The sequence below is a fragment of the Atta colombica genome, unplaced genomic scaffold, assembly GCF_001594045.1.
Source record: "Atta colombica isolate Treedump-2 unplaced genomic scaffold, Acol1.0 scaffold153, whole genome shotgun sequence".
Classification (NCBI taxonomy): Eukaryota; Metazoa; Arthropoda; class Insecta; order Hymenoptera; family Formicidae; genus Atta; species Atta colombica.
In genome coordinates, this window is record NW_017259243.1 from 2816004 (window position 1) to 2838603 (window position 22600).

A 22600-nucleotide genomic window follows, 5' to 3' on the forward strand; every position below is an offset into this window, starting at 1 on the left:
GTGTGTGTGTGTGTGTGTGTGTGTGTGTGTGTGTGTGTGTGTGTGTGTGTGTGTGTGTTTGTCATTAGAGGACATTATTATTGAAGATAGTTTCTATATAATTCATTCGCACGTCTATTTAAAAAATTGCAATCAGCATCAGTAGTGAGTCATTGCTACTCAAATAACATTATTTCGTGTGACGTTGGTAGTATATTATCGCGCACGTTTGTCAGACGCATGCGAGGATAATTAACACTCGAGTGACAGTTTTCGATATGGAAAAAAGTTGAATTTTTCGATGTTAGAAGAGAGAAATTTTGAAATGTTATCTGAAAATAAACGAAAAAATGGAGAAAAACTATAGTATATTAATAATATTTTTCTAGTTCTTCGTATACGTTTTTTTTTTTTCAAGAATAGAGGTTTTAAATTCTGCTTGACTCTGTTTTCTGTGGCTGAATTAATACACTTTTGGAACTTAAAGTGAGATAGATATACATATGTTTGATACTTGTCGAAAGCGAGAAATGCAATCTGGTGCAGAATCATAGAACAAACCGTTTATTCACACCACGTCGAGACTTTAAAATTTTTCATTGCCCTCGAACATCGATCAACCAATTTCGCTGACTTCAGCGCACATCCTGAATGTATCGCGGATCGCAATTTACACGCTTCCGGCATGCTGACGAAAATTCCCCTTGATCGCCCATGGATCCCTCACCGGGCGGATCGATTTATCGGATTATGCAAGTTAGCGCGCTACCTGGAAAAGGGGATCTGGTTCTCCGTGCGTTCCCTAATTCTGTGAAGTTGTCGTCGGAACGAGCAACGACGCGCGAGGCTGCGGACCGCACCGATTGGCCGGGTGCTATCGTGCGAATCAGCGATCAACATGACGGTGACGTCACGAGGAGCGCGCCCGTATGCGACGTGGTGGGGGAAGTGGCGACGGCGGCGACGCGATGGTTGGCTGGCTTTTCTATATAGTTACTCGGTCACGTTGGCGGGCGCTCAGTCGACAAATGCACATAGTCACGTGTGGTACGGGATGAATGATAAGAAGCGCGTTGATATCGATATTTTTGTGATAAAGTGTTGAATTATCCTTCATCACATTAAGATTTGTTCTTTTCCTGACGAGATAGTCTCGCGCTCTCCGAGTGATAGCTCTTTTTTTTTCTCGGCCATTTGAATACTCCAATCTCGAACTCGTTGAATTTGAAAGCCCAAAGCGTTGAAGTGAAGTTAATTGAAGCGCAAGATGATGCAACGAGTGCCTAGTACCGGCTATTACGACAATATCATTGAGGACCACAGCTACACGATGTTCTCCATGTATCCGTCGACCATGAACACCGTGGACTGGCAGCTTAAGGAGGAGAACTGCATGGTAAGAGAGTGCTGTCAATTTCACTAGAATCGAATCTCGGGCAGAAAAAATTGGGGAATTAGTGTGAATGACGCACGTCATTGTTCATCGAGATAAACACATCGATATTCTTTATTTCCCTTCATAAAAGAATTCTTTTAAATAATATACAGAACAAAGAATTTGATCTCGAAATATTATTTTGTACAATAGTATATATTTTGGCGAAAAATTAAATATATTTCCCATCGTAAAGTATTTAGGTTAAAATATGTTTTTAAATTTTATATGGAGTACTTTAAATCTTTGAGTCTTTAAGTCTTCTTGCAACTTATGATTAATTTTTCACGTATTGGTGTTACATATTTTTAAAACATCTTTAAAATATTATATGATGACGTGAAATTTTCCCACGAAAAGCTTGCGACAAAACGTAAAATTAACATATCACGCGTAAATACAGCACGCAAATAGAAGACACAATCGACTTTTAATACACACAAATCATCGATTACGCGTTTCTCGAGCAGGTGTCATGGTTCAAGGCTGGATCGATAATACTAAAGCTACGGTTGTGTCCCTAAAAACTTCAATCGCTAAACAGTTTGCGTCAATCAAGATCCGGTTTTTTTTTTAAATAAAGGAAAAGAAAAGTTTCGAAAAATTTCGATGTAGTCTGAGTTTGTTCAATTTTTAGCTCCAAAGTTCCTAAGAATCTTCTAATTTCGAAATAGTTGATTCTGTCGATTCAGGCACCAAACCGAAAAAAGGTTGAACAAAAGACATTTTTTCCCCAAATATAGTCCGAAACGATCGCGATAAGCGTTTGTCGGACATAGAAATGTTAACCTGCGCGATTTTTTTCCGATAGATTTATTAAGAGTGTAAGGCAATCTACGGTGCTCGGCACTGACTGAAAAATAACGTATCTACTGATTAGATAAATGTGTATTGTTGGCGATGATACTGATGGGTGACCGTAAGTGAAAACGCGTGTCTACGTTGAAGATGTGGAAATCTATATACTTTGTAAATGGATTTTGTAATAGATAAATGCACAGAGACCAGATCGTTCGAATAAAGATTAAGAATAGAGATTACAGAATAACGAAGTGCTGCAAATGATAGTCTAAATTAGAAAGAATTTTTAACAATATATTTTTAAAAACTTATTTATTAATTTAATTTCTTGAGCTATTTAAGATGTGCAAATTAATAAGCAATACTCTAGAAAATTTAATATTTGCATTTGGATTGAAAATATATATTTTGTCTTTTTGAGAATTATTTTTAATTAATATATAGTATTAATATATTAATATATTAATACTTTTTAAATAAGTCGTAAACGTTTCTAAAACTACGATATTTTATTTTATTTTATTTCATAGGTTTTAATTATTGTATTATTATGTCTAACATTTATAAATAAAACTTATTTATCATTATTCCACGCAATATATATGTATATCATGAATCTGATTAGTATAAGCAGCTTATAATCAGTCGGTGTTATTTAAACTTGTTATCTAAATCTGGCTTTCTACGAATAATCTGTCGTTTAGTATGCACGAGTGAACAATGCATAATCACAAAGGAATCAGTTAATAATTACATGCGTTTCATGTCAGCGTGTTACGAAAACTAGTAAAGAGAGAGACAGACAGAGAGAGAGAGAGAGAGAGAGAGAGAGAGAGAGAGAGAGAGAGAGAGAGAGAGAGAAGGAGTCTTGCATAACAGTTTACAATTAAACTAATAATTAAGGTCATGCTCGTGATGACGTATTAGTTTCAAATTTTCCAAGAAGCGACTTATCGCGCTGGATGCTCGAGGCGATGTGGATGGCTCTCACCTGCCGATCCCACCGATTTCGTTTGCCTCCGATTTCTACGAATCTCCATTCGACGTACGCATCGTTTACTCGCTTTATCGCTAAACGGTACTTTCTTGCTGGAACAGGCTTAACAAATAAATATCGCTGTGCAAATTTTAAAAGGAATTATATGAAAATCTGTGTATTTATAAAATGAATGTTTCGCATAATAACGAAAAAAAGAGTATCTCGGTGAAAAAAAGCAATACGAGAATACATTTAGTCTTCTAAATTAGTTTGGCATTATTAAACTAATATATAGAAAAAACTAACTTTAAAATGAATATTTTATTAATATTATTAATAAAACAAAACGCTTTTTTCTTGTGAAACTTGTGTCTTTATTGAGATAAAAGATATCGAGTGTTTATAAAAGTTATTATTTTATGATGACTGTATCCGTAATTAAGAAAAATTTGATTCATAGACTAAATATTATGACAGCAATAACAAAGATTATCAATATTGAAGATTATAAAAAAAAATTTACATATTTGAAAAATTACATTTTATTCCTTAGATTTTTCCATTTCATAATTTATTTAACTGCCACGCTTACCAAAAATAGTTGTAATGCTTTTTAGATTCGTTATCGCTTAATATGTTTTTATCATAGCATTTTCTACGGCTAAAAAGTAGCTTCCTCGAAGCTAATATTTATCGAGGTTTATTATGTAAAAAATCTGCTATTCTTCCGAAAATTCCGCTTTTTGAAAAAAACACATTTCAACTTTTAACCTTTGCGAGCGCAAGAAAATACATTTATTTTTTAAACAGCTTAAAACTAATTATAATCATTTGAACAATTAAACATCAATTTGTTGACATGTACAGACATGTTTTCAAGAAGCTTATTATGAATTTATTGGATTTTTTATTCTAAATCAAAATTCAAGATTATTTTATCTTTTGAATAAAAATAACCTAGATAGAACTCGAGTGTTAAATATTAAAATTTAATATCTTATAAGATTAATTTTTATCATGTAAGATAACGATATGTTTATCATATAAGATAAGTGATAATCATAAAAATCGACAAAGTTAACGAAGATATTTTGATTGCATTTAACAAATTGTTAGTAAAAAATATATAAATACGAAGAAAATATAATTTCCTGAATATATCTGCATGAAACCGAAGAAAAACAGTTAAATCTGACAGGAAACGAGGAGTTAACGCTCGTTAACCCACCAATTAGAAGGTTTAGTTGAAGGCAGGGTTAAGTTTAGCGAGAGCAATACGTACGGGTCATAAGACAAGAGGTGTCATCCTGTTCCCGGTATTGAGGAGGGAGGTACTTCTTGTTGTTTCCCTATTTGCAGTTATTTATCTCTTCCGCAAGACAGTTTCTTCGCACCAACATAATTCTGTGCGATAATCTAAAGTCCAAGTAAATAAATTTCTTGTTCTTTCCAAACATACTCGCATTATATATTTTTCGTAAATTTGATATATCATTTCATAAGATTTCTACATTTCACACGAACTATTTCGAAAATATGCCAGCAAATTTATGATATTCATTTTGAAAGGTCGTACAATTTGAAAACTCTTCTTTTAAGAATTATAAACATTTTTTCTGTAATCTATATATCAAGTAATTATTAATTTATTCGCTTTTACTTATCAGTTATATGAAATAGTACTTTCAACGACTAAATTAAATGCCCTGTTTGTTATTAGAATAAAACAATATAATAATAACGTTAAATGAGCTAAAGACTAGCAAAAAATAGTACATATTTCAATTTTATTATCTTTCTTTCTTAGTTTTTTTCTACTTTGTAGTCTATTCGTAATACATGAATTTTTTTTTCTTTTTCTGACCTTTCGTTTATTCGCGAATGTCTGGCTATTCATTGTTATCTACGATTTCTTTTCTCTTGGATATAGATTTGAGTATAGATAATAATCAATTCGACGTTGTTCAAACAATGTCGCACACGGAAATTTCCGGTATTGGTAATCGTTTTTCTTTATTTTTGCCACGCTTATCTCAGTTTCGCGTCTCGCGAGAGGCGGGGCGCGTATGAGTCATCGCGCGTAGTTCGCCAGCGATTTATGAATGAAAATCCACGCACGTGTCGCGTGCACGTTGTCTTCTCGTAATGACGCGTCGCTACAATTATTCGCGATGGCTCATAAACGCATCGATTATACTTTATGTTCACGCGAGATAGATCGATACCAGGAAAAAGGAGTGCATCACAGAATTGTAATGAGCCGCGCCGAAGGTTCGCTTTCGTATTCTGAGAAGTCGATCGCTTCGCCGCGTCAAGGAGGAAAACTTGTTCAAGGTTCAAAGTAGTTTTTTTTTTTTTTTCGAGTGAAAGAACAAGATTATTGAAAGTAATCTCAGTTAAATATGAGTCACTGTGGCGCTGAATTCCAAAAATTAATTACAGAAGGAGGGAAGAGAGAGAGAGAGAGAGAGAGAGAGAGAGAGAGAGAGAGAGAGTTAATTATAATTTTAATTTCTTTCCTTTTTCTTTAAAACACCCGCGTGGAACAAAGGCCAGAGATTTATTCTAAATACAGAAAGTATACAAAAAAGATGAAACCTACGGCCTTTCGTGTGGACATTCGAAAGGAAATATATTCTAACATTTCAGATTCGATTCATCGAAATCTTCGTTGCTTTCCTCATTGCAACACTTTGCACGCTCGATTTGTTTTATGGTGCCGATTATGAAAGAGGAAACGCACGGCGCGTGCGTTGTGCTCTTCTAAAGCAAAGTTATAAGGACTTTTTGCGTGTAGCAAACTGCCGGTGTAGTCGACCTCGAAAGGAGGTTGATTCCGCGGAAAGATATCTTGCGTATGAATGACGTCAATTGGCTTAACACTTTCCCCCGAGAGAATGCTTCGACTTAGTTGGACTTCTTCGCGTAATCTCGAAAACTTTCTCGAAAAAGTGAAAATTTCTTATATCTATCATTGGATATTAAAGAAGTAGTGGTAATTAAATTACTCGAGTTAAATAAAATTTTGTTACTTTTAAACCTCTGTGTCAACATTTAAATCAAGTCATTTTTGTAATTTCGTTAAAGTAAATAACGTCCAAATTAATGTATGCATTCAATAAACTAAATTTATACATTTTTTGAGTTAAATTGTTAACTATTAGTTAAATTAACGACATATTGAGTAAGAACATTGATGATCTATAGAAATGATTAAAAACAATTCAAAGTATATAATTAGACTTATGACTTTAACATTATACCTTATTAAAAATTTATACTGTCTGGACGTTGAAGTATTTGCTGTAAATAATGTTTTGCATATAAGTGATTATTTTGCATAATAATATCCATAACTACTTATTTATATTTTTAGACGAATTATCGTTTAAATATCTTAAGAAAATATACATATAATAATAAATAACACAAAATAATTTTTTTTCTCGAATATACATTTATACATGTATTATTCTAGAATTCAGTTCTTCATTCCAACATCATTCAACATTAAGACATGGTATCTCGAATTAAATATTGAATCCACTGATTTTACTCTTCAATATACAGAAGTTCAGTATACAGAAGTTATTCTTTTATGTTATATTTATAATATTTTAAAATCATTTAAATTTCTTGATTGGTCGCATAAGTAGAATTCGGGAAGCAGAAGTCGGCGTGTCAGAATACGGCATGCCAATCGAGTTGTTGCTCACAGTCTTGCTCAGTGAGGCAATTTCTGCAATGCAAGGTCATAACATCGATAATACGTCGTCTGTGTTAAGCGCGTCGCGATAATAATGTCTGTTAACTGCGCCTTGGTTTACCTGGGCCGCCGACGAAGACGACGGTGCGACCGATTAACGTAATAATATTATTACCGTACAGTCTGCATACACACACATACATACGCCGGATTATAGTAAGCCGCGCTCATGCGTCATACACTCGGGATTATATCTGCTTATAATAACGTCAACCGAAAGAGCCTGCCGTCTCTTTTGTCGTTCCTAGTACGAGCGAGCACCGCTTTCATACTGCGAAACCACGCAACTCGTGATACTAGCGAGAAATTAGGAATATAAGTTAGAAATAAACCTCACCAGTCATTAGGATATATGAATTAAGATATTAGAGATACATTAAGATATATTTAAGTATTTTCAGGAAAATGTGAAAGTTTTATGCGTGGCTAATTTATGTTTATCACCTCAACGCTTAAAAAATTTGAATGCAAATTTATCTAACAGTCGCATCAAATTCTAATTTGAATAATTTCATTTAATCATAAATTGTTTAGGTAATTTGGAAAGTTCTAGAAATGTAGTGAAATTATTATTGGTTATTTAAATGAATTGACTTTTAATTAATGTTGATTAAATAAATTGTTGATTTTTTTATTGATGGACGACAATTAAAATTAATTAATAATTGACGTCTGATGTATGTTTTATGTATTCGTACATTATCAGTCACAATGTAGCGTTGTGTATTTTCCAACGTCACGTTTCCTGCTCGGACGGCGATTTACTAATGAATATCTAATGCGGTCGTTTCCACATAATAATCCGTCGCGTTGGAACGACTGGCTATTATTCGCTCTCTAATGGATTTCCTTTTGTACACTATGAAAAACGCGATGTAGAAGGAGATAAAATCTGGATCCTTTGAGAGATCTGACGTTGTCGGATCGGGGGAGTAACGCTCGCATGGAAGAGAAATAGATGAATCGAAGAGTCGGGGACCGCGGTGTGGCCCGCGGGCCCATAATTCAAAGCGGACTCTCTTGAGCATGATGGCATGATAAACTGGCCCGGCTATTCGGGGCGATGCGCTCGCGAGTTCGAGAGGTCGTAGAACCCTGCGGGCCTCCTTTTTAAAGAGTGCGTTATGACGCGTGGGATAAACGTATCCAATTTCGTGGAACTATTGTCTGCGCTCACGACGGACACGAAGGCCACAAAAACGGAGGCGACACAAAGACCTGTCCGGATATCGTCAAATGGATTAGTGTTAAAAGCCGCGACACATGCAATATGAGTGGGGATTAAAATACGGTGGAAATTTAATTATTCTATTGTCGCGGATACCTTCAAAAGTTATAAATTTTAATCTAAATTATATCAGAATTACGATAACTCGATTGAAGTGAAAATAATTCGTAAAACATCTAGTTTAAAAATTTTGTTTTTTTTTCTTCCAATTTTTTGAGTGCTTTTAATCATTAATTTCTTTATTATTAAAAAGAAAATGATAAGATAAGAAGAATAAGATAAAAGATAAATTTTGATTTATATTAGAAAACGAAAACTCTCTGCAGTTACGATAAATGCAGTTGCATTTTCCAAGTCGCATTTTCTGAGTAATCAGCGTATAATGTCAAGCAGCCGTTTCTGAGAGACAAAGAAGATAAATCTGACACGCGTGACTGGAGATACAAGAGCAAAGTAAGTTCCTAAGAAATCCGAGGTAGAGAGAGATTTGATAAGAGGAAACAATGGACATGTAGTAGTCTACCACTGATCATTTGAAATTAGGAAGGTTAACGTAGATTCCGAGAATGGATGTTTTCTATTTAGTAGTGACACAAATCGACACAAATATCATTCTATCTTTTTCAGCATTCAATGAATAACAAAGATAAACACTTGTATCAATTTGTAATATTAAATAAAAAGCACTCAATAAAAATAGAAAAATAAAAATGCGTATTCATGTCCACATTTAGCATTAAATGCGACCAATTCTCAAGTTATATAATTCTTCGAGATTAATTTATGCGAATTTCATATGCGATAGATAAAATCAGAGATGGCCACTTAATTGAAAACATTTTTTTACGTCATTACGTGGAAAGAAAGGTGATGGTCAGTTATATCTCGAGATCCAGCTCGCATTATATACGCAATTATGTAGGTATTCCTCTCCGAAGAGAGGCTGTCGAAGAGTGCAACCAGTCGGAAATGCCTTCGTGCTTACGTTATGGGTCAGGAATTCATGGACCGTTGTACCCTCGAAGTGTTTTCTCTTTCTACCTTGGAGGTCCTTTTTTTGAATTTCACCTCTTTCATCCTTAGGATATTTGTAAGAGTCTCTCGTAGTATGGAAGATCGAGGATTTCTGGGAAATAATGACAAATAATCTTTGTATGAATAATCCCCGTGATAATTATTCTTTTTTAAATTTTGCGCTAAATTGTTTTCTACAGATGTCTCTCATTCAAGAATTAAAATTCAGCGCAATTTCTGAATTAACCTTGATAAGTGCAATTTTTGCGTTATAAACACCCCAAAAATGAATTCTTATTTTTGTTGTGATATTTGACTAAACATATTTAAAATTTATTTTATTAAAATTATATTAATTTTAATTGCACTCATTTTATTTACCTGCAACACCGATAATATTATCGATAGTTTTTAATCTCGGCATTACGATCTAATATGGTACGGAAAATGAGATGATGACAATTAGGAATATCGTGGAAAATGATAGACTAACTGTCAAGTAATCTTGACAGATATTACGATAATTATAGTGTGATTTACTAACCGGCCAATTACTCTATATTCGCGCCGTTGGCGTCAGCGAATCCAATCGATCATCCTTGGTGAAAAGAGCGATCACGTAGCCTTGAATTAAAGCGTTGGTTTCAATAGACTTCTGTATTTTTATAATGTGAGGGATCGATTACACGGATATTATTCGTGATAATAGGACGAGGAGGACGACTTTGTCAACAGAAGAATAGTATCTGCTAGATTTATTATACTAGATTTTTTCGATTTCGAGAATTATATTCTACACTGTGAAAATATTTTCTTCATATGGCTAGATGACATAGTTACTTAGCACTTATGTATAGATGCATCATTCTTAGAAGTACGGTGATTAAGTTTGATTGTTATGTGGGGGAAATGATTATATTCTTTGATACAGATCACATTGTCTGGTAAAAAAACAAAATATTTGCACCTTTTTTTTAGTGAGAATTAAAATTGTATATTTATACAAATATCGTTAAAAGTTAATTTGATTTGATAATTTAATTCTTTTAGTAATGAATGAAATAAGATATATATTGGGTATGTACTGTCCCAATTACTGTACCTGTTCCTATTAGTGTGTTTTTGTATTTCGGTAAGTCATAAAGAAAACTAACACGATAAATAAGAAAAACATATTTTTTCTTGTTAAGAGATAAATTATTAATACCGAAGATAATATTTTATTTCTTGAGTATTAAAGTATTTTAAATATTTTTCAAAAGATATGAGGAATTTATGTGAATCCAGTAATACGTACCGCAAGATTTTAAGCTTGTCCCTATTAATGTGCCCTGTATTGGAGCTAAGAACGTTGTGTTATGTACATTGAAATAAATATAATTGAAATAATGATTTATGTAATATATTAACTTCAACAATTAGCTTAAATTTATTACCTGTTTTAGTAACTATATGTTAAAATGAATCAAATGTGGATAGGCATATAAATTGGGAGCACATTAATAGGGCTATCGCCGCTTGGAAGATTCACTAATAGGAACAAAAACACGTTTTTTATTTTTGTCAAAAATATTATAAAGAATCTATTAACATGTTTTAGATTATTTTAGAAATATTATAAGAAAAAGAAATACTGATGTTGAATTGAAAAACCGATATTGATTGCAAGCAGATAAAATTAAAGCTATAATATTTAATAATTAATTCAGTAATAAGCAAGTTGGCTAAAAGGCACATTAATAGGGACAGTTACCCTATACGTTTATGGATTTTTTAATCGTAAATTACAAATGTAAAATTAAGAAATATTTTTTTCTAGAAAGATATAAATCGCAGTTCCCAAAATTTCTTAATGAATGTCCGTTCAGCGGATTTGCGGTAGCTTAGACGACATGACGAAACCTTGGCACGAGATTTCGTTGGATATATAGACAAGGCCGCAGCATGCCACGCAGAATTTCCAAAATTACGCTGAACATACGATTCACTCTACAGTGTCGTTCACCTCCGATCGTGACTACGCAGCATCGCGCACTCGGCTGGCCTTTGTTCTCGGGCTTTAGTGCTAAAAACAGTTGAGCTAAACCACTCCGGTCTTATCTCGACGTTTATTGAGTACCCGCGGGCCAATTCGAAGTACTTTGTTTGGCGTTACCATGAATGTTGCGTAAAACCGGCTTTGGAAGCTAATCGTGGGAGATATTAGTTGTTTTAGTTTTGAAATTCTATATATAATTTATAATTATATTTTATATAATTTGTAATTTCTTAAAGCAAGAAGGATTATGATTTATTTTTCTGAAATTTGTTTCTTATTTCTAATGATTTCGCTGAACATAACTTAATTACTCGCGTTTTTTGAACGTAGAATATGTATATCTAAAAAAGCTTTTAAGTCGCATTTGAGTTGCGATGACGGAAGGGTGTGACCGACAACGAGTTACTGTTCTCAATGATAATCATTAATCGAGGCTCAAGAAAGGCCAGACTTTAATTAAGCACCCTAGACGCGGTCTCAAGAACTCGTTGAAATGATTTAAATGAGATTTAGAGAAAAGGGTTGACAGAATAAAGTTCTAATATTCATTTTAATGCATTGTGCGACTTTTAATTTTTTAATTTCTAATTTTTTGTTTTAATTTCTCAAAAATCATATATCGTAAGTGTTAAAATTTATTTCGTTATATATTCTCTTTTTACAAAAAACGAGCAAAACTAAACTTATTGTAGTCATTAATATATCGCCACCTTTATAGTTTTTTTTCAAAATACGACACATATAGAACGTGTACATGAAAATTAAATCGTACTATAAAAAGTACATCCGGTGATCTTTGAAATGTATTCGCTGAATGTTAGTCCCGGCCGATAGTACACAGGAAGTAGTCGGTGTATGTGACGTAACGTATTCAATTTTGCATTTCTCAGTATAAGATGATTCGTTGTGTCACGACGAACCGTGAATCATATCGCGCCACTGGCGCCAATCAGTTGCCGGATATAACCAGAGTCTGTCGTCCCGATCGCGGTGCAGTGGTACGCGAGCGCGTTTTTCCCCGCGTATGTAAAGCGGATCAGCAAATAGCTGTCGCGTTCGGTAGGTGCTTGAGTGCGACATCGAGAGAATCCAATGAAGTCATCTCTCCTATCCTCTATTCCTCTGCTGATGTCGATCGACGGCGCGCGGCGTGCACGGATGAGACTGAAGATCCCCTCGTGCCCCGTTGCCATCCGTTACCTATCACGCTGCATAGCCGAGGACTTTCTGACGACTCCGGTCTCCGGTCTCCGGCGCGCCAAGTCCTCTCGAGAAAGAGCCGGAGGTGGCCGAGAACGGCCGAAGCGGCGCGGCCGCGCGCGCGCGACCATGTGGCGACGGCACGATGACAGAAGCGCTGTCAGTGTCACTGCGACTGTCGTCCGACGTGGTTGTGCGGCAGACTTCCAGGTCGGCATTCGCCGTTGGGATTGTCGATCTTTCTTTTTTTTTCCTCCTATTTCTCCTTCTCTTTATCACGCCTGACTCTACCGTGACGCCTATCGAATTCATCGCAAGGTCGACGGTGGCGACGTTTCCCCGTACACGCTCGCGCGTGACGTCAAGACGATTGTCAGAAACGCACGCGTACGAAACGTGCCACGCTTCGTTTCTGTGAAAGGAAACGCGATCAGTTCAGGTTAGGCCCCGTTGGGACAGACCGCGGTTTCACGAACAGGCACGAGGTCGTTCGTCGAGCTCTCCGTTTTGAGGTGAGTCGAAAATCATTCCCATTTTAGGCTATTGCAAAAAGAGCGGTGCCTTACGTATGTCCTTGCATGCAACTGACTTCGTTCTTAACTACGCTCTTAGCAGCGCGCTGATAATGAATTTATTCGATGCTGTTCCGTTGATTTTAACAGCGGCTTTCGATCGCGGTGAGTTCAATTCGAGACCATTCGTAATCCGACTGTAATCGCGCGCAAGTGACGATTTCGTCTTTAATTGTGCCGCCATCGTTTACGCTCCGACTGTAGAAAATTATTGCGGATGTTGTTCTGCTGTTGGGAAACTCACAAAACGCGCCTGTCGATCCTCGTGTATCGTCGAAGAATACAATTATTGCTTTTTCAGCACGCTTATTATCGTCTCGCTATTTCTTGTGTTTGTTTTTCTTTGCCGTTTGCACTTTAGACTTGTATTGTTCGATTTCGTGCACGTAATGTATCGTGCTATTTAAAGTAATTAAACTATACTTCTGCTTTCATTCTTCATACGTAATTATACTTAAAGTTTGTATTTACTAAAGTCTTTGTCTCTGACTAAAATTGGAACAGTATCTTCTACACACAGAAAAATGCTATTCTATTGCCAACAAAAGTAATTGCTCAATTTATTTTTTTTCTTTCAAATAACTGTTATCTTTAACAAGGAATATTTTTTTGATAATAATCACTTTAAATACACTCTTTTACAAACTTTAAAAAAACTTTTATTAACTTGTACTCGAAACAAGAATTTATTTTCTTTCGAAGAATATTACAAAATTTATCGAAGAAACGATTTTAATAAGCAAATTGAATTTGTTTTAATTTAATAATCTTGATTGAAGTATTAAACTAACTAGGATTCATATATGTATATGTATTTTGAATAAATTTGATGTTTGTGATAAACTTTTGATGGATATAACTTTTAAAATATTTGAAATAAGTAATTATTATTTGTGTGTATTTGGTTTTTAATTTGGTAAAAATATAGTGTGTATTTTTCTGTATTTAGAAAGCGAAAATTGAAGTAAAAGGAGTCAACACGTCTTTTATTTTGTCTCAATTTTCACCTCCTGAAGAAGATGTTGCTCCAATTTTTATTTTTGCCAGTATCATAGCAATGTAGCATTATAAAAAAAAGGAATACCTTACGCAAAATACATTTCATTACTACCGATGTATACGTAACATTTATTCAGCGTTGTAACCAGTGATTATTTTGCACGTAAAATCAGTTTTTTAATCATTGTATTAGTTTTCGAGAGCAGATAAATTGTATTAATGCATGCTGTGTGTGTGTGTGTGTGTGTGTGTGTGTGTGTGTGTGTGTGTGTGTGTGTCAATATTTGCAGTGGAACATGCGATTCCGCGATATCGTTTGCTGTCGATTTGAAAAAAAATAAACGAGTGACGACATCGCTGCGCCGATTGACGTCACATCATGCTAGATAATCGCAACGCATAATGGCATATCTTACGTGCATCTGCTCGACGAATCAAACGTTACATTTTAAGTGGCACGATGCGAAATTGTCGCAACGGCTTAATTAACTTGAGAAAATTCGTTTGAAGTGAATTTTCAAATACTTTGAATCGTGACATTATTCGACGGTGTTACAGCAGATCTCGAAATCGCGTACTGATCTAACCAAGGTTCTTCCGGGAAATCCCAATCGCATATTGTCCGTGTTTTTCTGAATATCGCGTCAACATAGCGCTCGAACAGCGTTCCTTCCTGCATCATATTTGATAAAATAATAAAAACTTACATGGAAAGAATGATTTTGCTGAAATATTTAAAAAGTCAGTACAGATCTAAAAAATAATTTGATTGGATCATCAAAATAATTATGCAGGAAACTCTAACATAATGAGCAATGCTACAAAAAGACATTTGACATTCTAACAACCAACTTGAGCATCCGTAAAATTATTTTAATAGTCTAACAAAATTATTTTTACATCTGTATCTAACTATTTTTGGATACTTCAACAAAGCCATTATTTTTATGTAGAAAGCATTTATTGCTTGAGCGTCTTACATAATAATTTTGTTAGCACAACAAAATTATTTTCAAATTTGTACTCTGATCTTTGGAGTGGAATCTAATAAATAAGAGAGTAAGGAAAAGTGACAGTTAAGCTAGTTGAAAAAGAGTGGTTCAATTGTTAATTTTTAAGAGTGAGATTTCACTCTTCAGAGTTTAAATTCCACTTCAAAGATTTCAAAGAATGTCTAGCTGAAGTTTCTAAATACTTCAACAAATCGTTCTTTCCGTGTTACATTTGTTGTAATCTAATACGATTATAACTTCTTTTTTCTTCTCGTTTTATCGTATTTTTTTTATTTTCTCGCTCGTTAAGTGATAAAATTGCATTCTTGTTCTCCGTTTTTTTTTTCAATTGTATCAGTTTTTGTTATATATGAAATTATACACATGGATTTTCCTCTAAGTGCAATATACTCTATCTGCATACGTTGCACTTTACGCGCACACACAATACAGACGGGTCGTTGCGATGCATTCGAAACACACTACTCGCTCATGCGTCCGTTATCATGTTTACATTCTTTGTTCTCCGTCTACCACTGGCATCGACACGTTCGTATCATGGAAAGAAAACCGTCCTTTCAACTCACGGAAACTCGCTATAAACTTGTAACATGCGCGTAAATATTATACGATAACAATGATTTATTCATCGTTAACTTCGAATTTTTTTTCTATTGATCAACGGAAAGTTTAATGAATTCATGGGAAGAGTTACGATATCTCAGTACTAAGAACTTGTTTACGCGAGGTGAATTGAAAAAGTGCGTACATAATATAATGAGGTAAAATGAAAAATGATGTATTTATGCTCCATTTGTTATTATCTCTATTGGGAGTTTGCAAATGAGTTGTGAAATTGGGTATTAAGAAGGCATTCTCGCGAACGGAAGCGTTAAAAACAACAAAAATGGAGGTAAAGATAGAGGTTCCTTTGTTATTCAAGGTTGCGCTCTTGCGGCCGCAGTGGCGGCTTTCAACCGCACTTTTTCCGGCGTTCACATAGAACACGCTATTCTGACGTAGTTGCGTTATTATTTACCACGTAATATCCATGGCATAATTAACTATGTGTGCGAAGGGCAGCAAAAAGATAGGGAGAGAGAGAGAGAGAGAGAGAGAGAGAGAGAGAGAGAGAGAGAGAGAGAGAGAGAGAGAGAATGCGCTAGACGCATAAATAAATATTGCGCAGTGCTTGGTCGATGTCGATTTATTCGTTTACTGTTTGTTACGTAATCGCGCGTTGTATTACATAAAAATAAATATAATCTCCGCCACGAATGTGATAAAAAGAAATGATCCAATAACGAAGACCGGTTTACGCCTAGAATAATTCCAACTTTTATCATTACTTATTTATTTTGTAAAAAAATATTGTTTTTTTAAAAATGATATTTTACATGTAATAATTTCATGTGGAAAAAAGCAGTATGAAAAAGGAAGAAAGATACAAGAAAAACAAGAATTTAGAACGTATTGAACTATTTTGAAAGGTCATAAAAATGAAAGCTCGTTTCCTCTTCTTGTTGGCCTGAAAATATTCTGAATACCGTTGGAAATTTACATACTTTGTTAAATTTTTCTAATAACGTTATGTATGGTAATCTTTCACGCACAATGATCATCGCACACAAGCGATGTGTGTTTACTGTTGGCGAAACCTGTGACAGGCTCGGCTGGTCAAACACGCAGATTGTTTATCATAACCTGGTTACCACGTGTTTTCATATCAAGGCGAGATAAGCCTGGTTTTGAATGTCCATACCGTATGTCCATTCTCTTCGAATAACACAAAAACTAAGAGATTTTAACGAGCCATATTGGTTTCTTGATAAGAAGAATGTATATATAAAATAAGACTTTATTTAATTTATTTAGAATCAATATATTAACTTTTGTAGAATCCTATAATAATAATAAATTTTTGATTTATTATCCGAACAGATTTAATTTTTTAATTTTATGTTAACGGTCTAATTATTTATATCTAAATTATATTTCTTGATTTTTTTCGAGCTGTTTTTCTAACTTTATGTTTAAGACTTCTGTCGAAAAACAAGAGCTCGAAATATTTTTAAAGTAAATCTCGATATCATCGCGGCCACACAACTTCTTAATGATACGAAGAGGCTGCATCCTGGAAGTGTCCAGCGAGATAGACAAACAACTCCATCCAGTATGACGCGATCGTTTTAAGCCTTCGATTCTTTGTTAGTTTCTTCAATATATTAAAAACAACGCATAAATTACACCTGAAAAGAATGTACACAAAAAGTACAACACATAATATTTAAAAAGATAAATTTATATATTTGTTCAGATACAAATAATTTTATGATACAATATTTTAATTAATATTTTTAAATTAAAATATTTATTTTCTAAAAACATATATTAAAGGTGTTAAAAATGTAGATGTTATTTACAATTGTTATATTTTTTTTAATTAACTTGACAATTATTGGAACGAAATAGCCAATATGGTTTAAGTAGAAAAGCAATTTTTTTGTATACGCTGATGCGAAGTTATGCGAAGTTATGCATTGGTCATTAATTCACGCGTCTTTCTGATATCTTGAAATTGAAGCATTATACGTTTGAGATCAGTGGCGGAAGATCTTTTGGCCAAAGTCCAAGTCGACGAATCCACAAGTACCGGCGTCGACGACAAACGATTCTACACAGGTGTTAAACTTAGAACTCGAACTAATTAAGGCCCTCCAGACAGCGAGCGGCCGCGTAACAGGGAATTTTACGCCGGGAAAACCACTGATCGGGAACAAAGTCTCGCCGCCTCATTTTTTTTTTTCTAAATTTCCATAATTTTACATAACACAAATATAACGAAATTTTTTATTCTCTATTGTGAATGACAAAATAATTATGTAAATACTAAAATGTATATGCAATTTTAAACATAAGTATGGCAATAATAATCATATCTCAAATTAATTAATAATTATTACAATTAGACATATTTACTTTTTTAAATAATTCTTACATTAATATCTTATTCTCTATTTGTAATCTAATCCAAATAACGATCGGCTCTTTTAAAAACGATATACAAATTCACAAGCGCATAAGGATTTTTTTAGCGGTCAATGGTCCACGCACGTGAGACTAACGAAGCTGTAAAATGTTATTTTTCCCCCATCCTTTTGCTTCTTCTCTCTTTTCTTCATCGTATACATTGCGGGGCGCACATACTCGAAATTCGAAGGTTATTTTTAGGATGATGTCGTCGTCGCGTAAGGCCACGACGAGCGGCGTCGGCGTCGCTCGCTCAGTGTTAAAGAGGCGTCGGTGGAGGACGCAGTGGTGACGACGAATTCTTCGACAAGTGAGAAGAAACGAGCGCACGAGGGTGGTGCGGTTTTTAAAAGAGGGGGTGCGAAGCGAGACGCAGGAGGAACGAAACGCACACCGACGCCCGAACGATCTTCTACGAACGAACGATCGACTGAGATATCATTTATTCTTCATTACTTATTTCCGCTTTCCCAGTCCCGCTGTTATCCCTTTCCCCGTTCCCTTCCTCGACTTCCCATACGCATTATCTCTCACCGTCATATTTTCGACGACGAACAAACGAACATTGAACGAATAACCGATCCCTCGAGCTATGGCAGCCACCGCCATGGACCCAGTCGACATTGCGAATATACTTGCGCAGGAATTGCTTTATCAGCAGGTAATTATCTCTCGAGCGCGAAGATTTTCCAATGTGAAGCAAATATTGTTATTCGTACAAGAAAGTTGCATTTCAGAAGATAATAATCAGTGTGTTTTTCATTAACACGTTGAATCTAATTTTATAATATATGTTTCGTCTAAACTTGCGAATATTCTAATTTTCTGTGAAAAAAAAGATACTTTTTATCAATTTTAGACAGTATAAGATGAACGATGCAATTTTTATTTATTCTTGGGGCAATTTGTTGCGACAAATAAATAAATTAGAAGCTAATTATTTTTAAGAAAAAAAGTTGTTTATTATTATCTAACAAATATCTTTCTCATTATCTAATAACATTTTTTATACGTGCTGGCGAGAGAATTCGAAAAATATTTACCGCACACATTGACGACGTCACGTAAACTTCGAGATGGATACATTTTGACGGGGGCGATATTCGATCTCATTGTGATCGCATGGCGCGAATAAAGTGGCTCTTTGTCCAAGTCGGAAAGGGCCTCATAGAAGCGAGGAGGTTCTCCAAGACGATCGTTTCTGATCTGAAAATAAACGCGGCGACTGGCGCGCTTTCGAAGCTCGATGAGAGCGCTTCATTCACATCTTCATTCTGGATTAATTGCGAATCGTCGATCGCATAGTTATAAGCTTTCACCAAAAGATCAACCAATCCATCTTCGTCATGCTTCGTTTGATCATAAAATAACGAAGCAACGAGCTGATCGCGTAATTGCTACGAACTTGAAGGAGAGAAAGCTCGTCTTGAAGTGAGCGAGCGAATGTTCGGTTTATGCGGGATGATGATTGCGATGCGAACGAGCGAGGAATTGTGCAACATTGTGCAATAACGTTGGAAGTTCTACTCGTCTCGGTGAAACTATCGCAAGTGTACTGAGAATCGTTTATGTCGGCCATTATTTGATTAACATTAATTGATCTGGCAGAGGGATCATAAAACTTAAATCGAATTCAATTTGTGATTCGTTGTCGATCTTGAAACACGTTCGATTATTTAACAGATTATTTATATTCAAAATCAATCCGACATCTTCAATTTTATTCGGATTATAGGAAAAATCTATAATCTGAAAATTTAAAATTTTATGTTACTAATCTGTCTATTTTGAGAGTGAAAAATTGTTGAATATTCACACTTATATTTTGAAATTAAAAATATTATATACCTTAATTCGACTTGTTAATTTATTTATATTGTAAAACATTTTAAATTTCTAACGTGCGGGGATTTTCTCAGAATTACTTGGCTAAAGAAATAATATGCTAAGGACTCAACAAAATTGCAAAACGTTTTAATCATTATTAGATTGCGCGCGCACACACGAAGATCATTAATCTGCACATCGCGACATTTCCAACAAATATCGCCAATTAATTTAACGTTGGCGTGATAACAAATTATTATAATATTGAGAATAGTTCTTCTAACAAATCTGATTCTCACTTTTTAAAAACTACATAATAGCAATATGATAGGATAGGTCTTACATACTAAATTTTTAACATAATACATCCATAACATACATTCTACAATAAGCTGTTACTTAAGCTTAAGTCTTAAGTCATAAGAAATTGATCAGTCACAGTCGAATATAAGAAAAATAAATCGATTATGATCGTCAATTTCTTACGGTCTGAGACTTAAAACTTAGGTAACGGCTTATTGTAGAAAGTCCATAACTAAAATTTGTATACCGATAAGAGCAATTGCAAGTCCCATATATCTCGCGTTTCCATTGATTTGTGTATCTCGATCGCCATATAAGCGCGCGATATCTCGGTCGCGATAGCATAGCGAGTGGTTACGAGCATGCTCTCTAGATTCGATCGCACAATTAGTCTATCGTCCTCGTTCTGGAAGCGACGTCTAAGCGAGGATCTATTTTCCGCGGTATAGAATTACATGAGTGGCGATACGATGTGATGAGATGCGATGCGATGCGAGCGCGCTTGCTCACTCACTCGCTTTTGCATGCTTTTTGCCGCGTTTCGTAGCGAGAACGACCGCGGCTATTATCTGGATACGCGTTTCGCAACGATTTTCTGGTGGCTGATATCGTCCTTTGTCCGTAGACTCACAACGCGCACTCGGGACAGATTAGAGAAACCAGCAAACGTATATATGTTTATTTATAGAATTGCGGATCGCGTGCGCGCGCTCATCGTACGTGTCTGGCATACGTATGTATGCGTGTGTTTGTGTCGTCGTTGTCGCACGTGTGTGGAGGAGAACGAGTGAGCGAGCAACCGCAACGCAAAACGGAAGACGCGTGCATGCCAACAGCCGTCGGCTCTATGAAAAAAAGCGCGACGTCGCGCACGCTCATTCTTGCTCCATCTCGGAGGAGAAAATTCCCGCGGATAATCAGTGACTCGCGAAATTCTACGTAGTAGAATAAATGAGTTTTTTTTTTCGTTATATCAGCGGTTGTGATCGCAACGAATATCGGTGTTATCGTGTATGTCGGTCTACGTATACTATAGTACGTATATATGAATGCCGTATTGCAGTACTTTGTTGCACTAATTCGAAGCAGATTTCTGTGGAATTGGATCGAACATAATTTTTTCCACGTTTTAACATTCATATGTTTTCGTAATCTTTTAAAATTTTATTACAATATTATTCACTAAGTAAGAATTATTTTTTAAGTTATATATTTAATTTGTTGAAATTGTTAGTTTTTCATATGAATTTAGTATGTAAATTATAAATAATTGTTAAGTGGATTATATACTTTAATAAACTTTTAATTTTTAAAAATCATCAGAAAAACATAAATGTAAAAATGTAGGTAACGGAAAAAAATGGCATCTAATTCCATTCTAGAATTCAATTATTTTATAATTGAAACATCTTTGCATCGTTAACGCATTTTTTTTAGATTTTATATTCAGATATTATGAAAAGAAGCATAAATACCTTTTTTTTTCTACATGAGTAGCTCCGTACACATTACGCGATATGCACAATACTGTGTATTGTGCATATCGCGTGATGTGTACGGAGTATTGAAATACGCTCGAACAAATCTACCAAGAGGAGGGTCGAATGTGATTCACGTTCGGGCGAGGGAAGACTTATCGATGCTGTGATGCACGCGCGCATATAATGACATCGTTCAAATGAACGATGTTCGAGTGATCTCGCGACGAACAATGCGGAGCAAGGTGAATGGCCCGAAGGCCGTCGAGAATGGCCGGAAGTTCGGCGATAGTCATAAATAAAAAAACCATTTCTTGATCTTGCCAGTAAATATCTTTTTATCAATTCTTGCTTTTTCTACAAATTTTTTTTCCCTACATTTAAATTTTGAATAAGAAAATAGATGATTCCGTAGATTTCTCAGTTTATATATGTTTCACTATTGCTCTGAATACATTAAAAGCTATGGTCATCTTCTCATTGTCGCATTTATCGATATCATTGCGTGATTCTTTAGCATTTTTGTTTTTGGCAAAAATCAAATAATGCCCGATTTGCTCTCGAAGATTCTCCAAATTCATTAAATTAACCCTTCATCAGCAATATGAAGTTTTTTAAGATATGTAGACTTTTTTATTGTAAATTTTAAAAAAAAGAATAGATAGCGAGGTTCAATATTGTCTCCTAAAATATTTGGTAATGTTGAGATTGTATATACAAAGACGCCAGTATCCACTTGTTTTGCTGTAAAGACGAATAGAAGCTGTAACTGTATTCTCAACAATGTTGTAAACCGCGTAAGATTTACAAAAAATAGGTTTTTTTTTTAGTTAAAACTTCCACGTTGCCGTGAAGGTCGAGAAAATTGATAAAGATCCGAAAAAGCTTGGTTAGCGAAAAAAGTATTGATGATTTTGTAGATAAAGATATTTTGTTCTAACAATTCACATCTTCAAACA

At 34.9% G+C, this 22600-nt stretch overlaps 1 protein-coding gene across 3 annotated transcripts in view; it reads left to right on the forward strand.

Moving 5' to 3' along the window:
- LOC108685485 (transcription factor kayak) overlaps positions 1-22600 on the forward strand; it is a 35699-nt gene that overhangs the window by 7482 nt on the left and 5617 nt on the right. The window contains exon 1 of one of the 3 annotated variants that reach the window (XM_018190289.1): positions 993-1375. The exons of 1 other annotated variant lie outside the window; for it this stretch is intronic. In XM_018190289.1, coding sequence (XP_018045778.1) covers positions 1247-1375 — 129 coding nt within the window. In that variant the 5' untranslated portion in view covers positions 993-1246. Of the gene's footprint in view, positions 1-992; positions 1376-18255; positions 18695-22600 lie in introns of those variants that run through there. One more of the 3 variants, XM_018190290.1, reaches the window with a different exon arrangement.